This window comes from Hippocampus comes, unplaced genomic scaffold (assembly GCF_001891065.2).
Source record: "Hippocampus comes isolate QL1 unplaced genomic scaffold, H_comes_QL1_v1.1 scaffold51, whole genome shotgun sequence".
NCBI lineage: Eukaryota > Metazoa > Chordata > Actinopteri > Syngnathiformes > Syngnathidae > Hippocampus > Hippocampus comes.
Genome location: NW_017805497.1, coordinates 1,531,002 through 1,535,220, shown reverse-complemented (window position 1 = coordinate 1,535,220; position 4,219 = coordinate 1,531,002). Strand labels below are relative to the sequence as shown.

General features: G+C 38.5%; 1 protein-coding gene across 1 annotated transcript; it reads left to right on the top strand.

Moving 5' to 3' along the window:
• The first annotated feature begins 1,284 nt into the window (after positions 1–1,284).
• On the top strand, positions 1,285–3,761 carry atp5pd (ATP synthase peripheral stalk subunit d). Its single transcript, XM_019876633.1, has 6 exons — positions 1,285–1,383; positions 2,234–2,364; positions 2,997–3,093; positions 3,209–3,280; positions 3,410–3,472; positions 3,574–3,761. Exons 2-6 carry the CDS (start codon positions 2,243–2,245, stop codon positions 3,703–3,705), a joined length of 486 nt encoding a protein of 161 aa, XP_019732192.1. The 5' UTR covers positions 1,285–1,383; positions 2,234–2,242; the 3' UTR covers positions 3,706–3,761.
• The last annotated feature ends 458 nt before the right edge of the window (positions 3,762–4,219 follow it).

The window sequence follows — 4,219 nt, the reverse complement described above, 5'->3', positions numbered from 1 at the left end:
TTTCATCTATGCAGTGATAAAGTTGCTGTAATTGTGCAAATAACTTATGAAAACTTAACGCCACGTTCACGTCAGTGGCATTATAAAGTGCTGTTGGGAGCTCAGGTTGAATTGACAGGGTGGGCAAAGGGTCAATTGACCCCAGAGCCCACTGTATTTTCCAATTCAACCCACGGAGCGTTTATATTTATTATCAAGAGCCCTCTAATAGTTTTTCGAGAACCTTTCCCCTAAAACTGGTTATTTATATCCAAGTGTAATTATCTTTATTAAAAATGTATCTGATGAGATAATTGGTTGATTTATTATCTAGAAAATAAAATATAATTAAAACAGCAAGGTTGTATGCACATTGAACGTTTTTCCTTTTACAAAATGGTTGATTAGTTCTATTAAAATGAATTGTAAATAATAACGTTTAAAATCAGCATGAATATTTTAATTTTAACTTTTAATTTCATTGTAAACTATTTCTATCCATTATCCGAGCCGCTTCTCCTCACGAGGGTCGCTGGTGTTCTTCAGGCTATCCCTGCTGTCTTCAGGCAGCAGGCAGGGTACACCCCAAACTGGTTGACAGCCAGTAGCAGGACAGACATAGGCAAACAAACATTCGCATTCACAATCACATATAAGGACAATTTAGAAGGATCAATTAACCTGTCATTCATGCTTGTTTGGAATGTCGTAGGAAACATGCAAAAACTCCATCTGCATAGAAAGACCGGGGCCCGGATTCGAACCCAAGACCTCTGCACTATGAGGTGGATGTGCTAACCAACCGACCAACATGTTGCTGAGTAAAATTTTTTATTTGTTCAATTCATGAAGCCATTCTCCCCCCCTCCCCCCAAAAAATATTCAGATGTAATCATTGTCATATATTTTCATTGATTAAAACCATTAAATAATTGGCAGATGTCATTAATCATTTGTATAATAGTGTTATGATTTATTTATTGTTTTAAATCGTGATGTATTAATTGTAATAACAACAAACTAGGCACAAGTACAAAATAAAAATAATGCGTTTGATTAGATAATGGTTTGTTTACTATAATTACAATTAATTATAACTATTACATTAAAACACGAATGAATCGTCTTTTTATGTTCAAAATGAGCAAGTTTACATCCTTTTTTAAACTTAATCTACTAATTACCTATCCCAATCCGTTTGAAAAATCAAAAGAGGCCCTCCTTGAGCACACAAGTTTGCCAGTTCTATTGCTCTCACCGTACAAGCGAGCGAACCGGAACACTGTAGTTGTTCTATTCGACCAGTAGAGGGCGATAACGGACTCACTGTAGACCTGTTTTATTCAAAGAAGAATCACTTCCTCTCCGGAGTCGTCCTGTCAGAGACTCCTTCAGTGCAGTGAGGTGAGGACGCCGCATTCATAGCATGTTTCGTGAAGTACCAGAGCTAAATTTATTTTCAAATAATAAACCCTTGTGGAAGTGTCTCCGTTGCACCTCCGTTTTAAGCAAACGTGGACTTCCTGCTAATCAATGTTTCGCCGAAACCTTCGTCGCAAACAAAAGCTATTCTCTGACCTTGGCTAGCAGCTAACAATGCTAGCGTCGTTTTGCAGCCAATTTCATGCCAAGAGCAAGGGAAGAAATGTGGCACAGATACAGTAAAGTAACATTTGAGCATTAGATTATTCCCAAGCAGTGTACTGTGGGAGGTCATCAACTATGCCGCAAGAAACGGTCCCATTTCACGTATTAAATGTCATATATGTATGCCATGTGGATGTATGTGAAAAGCGACAGGCTAAATGTTCATTCACTAGACAGAGGACATAAGACACAAAATTAACTCCGACATCCACCAATTTAGTGGCGTGCTATGTGTTATTTTCTTTCTAATGTAAAATAACGTGGCTAAATGCATCTTGAGAAATAACGTCAACAGTGACAGGAGCAGTTTTGTGTCCACATCATCTCAGTGTTCACGTGGTTTATTGGCACGTTCGAATGAATGATAGTCATTTAAAATATGATATGGAATTAATCATGATTGCAGAAGAAAGTTGAATGCATATGTTTGTATGATATACGGTGTTAGCTCAAGTTGTGTTCAGAGGCTTCTTTAATATTTAGGGTTAACCACTTATGACGTGAATTGTAAACATTTAAATACTTGACTGGTTACTTGATTATCTTATCTCGCAACACGTGTGTATTATAACACGTTTTAATTGACACCCTTCCCTGGTCCTTGCAGATTGTCAAGATGGCAGGCCGCCGTTTAGCCCTGAAGGCCATTGACTGGGTGGCATTTGCTGAGCGTGTCCCACCCAACCAGAAGGGCATGTTCAATGCTCTGAAGACCCGCAGTGATGCAATTTCTGCTAAGTCAGTTAAATGTCATCATCATTGCTCTTTATTGCCAAGTGTGGCTTGTTCCTCTCCAGTTTTTGCCATTTCTTGACAAAACCGATGGATACCCAGTGAGAATATAATAAAACTAGGGTTGGTTGCAATATTCTTATCAGAGCCTGGCATTCCACCAGTTTTTCAAGATTATAATTGAATGGTTATTTTGCTTAGTGATGTAGCTTTGTCACTATAGTTTGAATTTGCCCCGCCACCCAAATATTCAAAAAGTGTTGACAAATGTGTGGTTTCCACAAAACATAATAGATGTCCCGCCTCCCCAAAGAAATGAAAACACTTTTTAGGGGAAAATATTTTTTGGACAGTTGAAAGCAAAATTCTGCAAATAGGTGACTCCGCAGTAGCTGATCCTCACACACACACACACACATTTTTTTAAGCATCGGGTCTACATGATAGCAGTACGTTTGAAAATTAAGTAAACATTGTTTATTTGCCATTAGTAACGGGGTGATTCTAACAGCTTTGATATTCAACTTGTTTTTGCTCATTCACCGCATTTGTAAAAGGTTCCATATTTGTTTGCATGTGTCTTTCTACCTCACCAACACATGCTCATTCCTATGCTTTTTTTTCTTTTCTCTGACCAGACTCGCTTCCCTGCCAGAGTCTCCCGTTGCCATCGACTGGAGCTATTACAAGAGCGCTGTGGCCAAAGCTGGGATGGTTGATGAGTTTGAGAAGAAGGTAAATGGAACTGCAAGTCAGCATTCCGAAAACAACTTTGAGATTTTCTCAATCATTTCGATCAGCTAGAGTTGTTTGCTTTCCTGGTTACGTCATTGTTTCATCTTGTTTATAGTTCAAAGCGCTGAAGATCCCTGAGCCTGCTGATATGCAGACAAGTGCCATCAACGCGCAGGAGGCAGAGGCTGTCAGTGTTAACATCAAATAACCAACGTTTTTAACGAACCATTGTTTAAAAGATCTTTTAATGGGATTGTGTCAACTTTTATAACATACATTTGTTTTCTCATGATTTCCCAACATTTAACTTCACCAGGAAAAAGATGCCCAAGCTTACGTGGAAGCGTCTAAAGCTCGCATTGCTCAGTATGAGACAGAGGTGAGCAAAAATACCTCATGAATAGAAAAAGAAGAAGAATATCCTGAAGAAATCATTGAACTCTCTTTCTCTCGCTCTCTTTCTTTCCTGTTTGCTCACAGTTGGATAAGTTCAAGAATATGATCCCCTTTGACCAGATGACCATTGAAGACCTCAACAACACCTTCCCTGAGACCAAGTTGGACACGGTCAAATATCCATATTGGCCCCACAAGCCCATTTCTGAACTGTGATTAATTAATTGACTTGACACTCACTTCACAATAAAAAAAAACATATTTTAAATGTATTGTGTGTCTCTTGATGCCTATAAGTACACGTTTAAATGCTGAGTGTTGCAGAATCATCCATTGTCAACATGAAGCCACCATGTCTGTACGGTTTGTATGTATGCAGCCTGGAGTAAGACTTTTTGACATATGCTTATTCCTTTTTATACTTTAGTGTTTGTCTTGAAACAAAAACAGCAATGTTTAATTGTACTGTACTGCACCGTTTCCCATATCTGATCGAGATCATGTGTAAACATTTCTGCTTTGAAATCATAATCAAATTGTTTTGATAATTTCTTATTTGGGTGGAACCACCAGTACTCTCGGTTCGGTGCGCATGCATTTGCTTTTGTTGTTTTGGGAGCGAACTCAATGTTTTCGTGGAAAACGCTTATTGGCCATTTATCCCCGTTTACCCCAAAATAATTTTTTTTAAAAAGCATTTCTTCCCAATGCATTTATTGGGGCGTGGGGC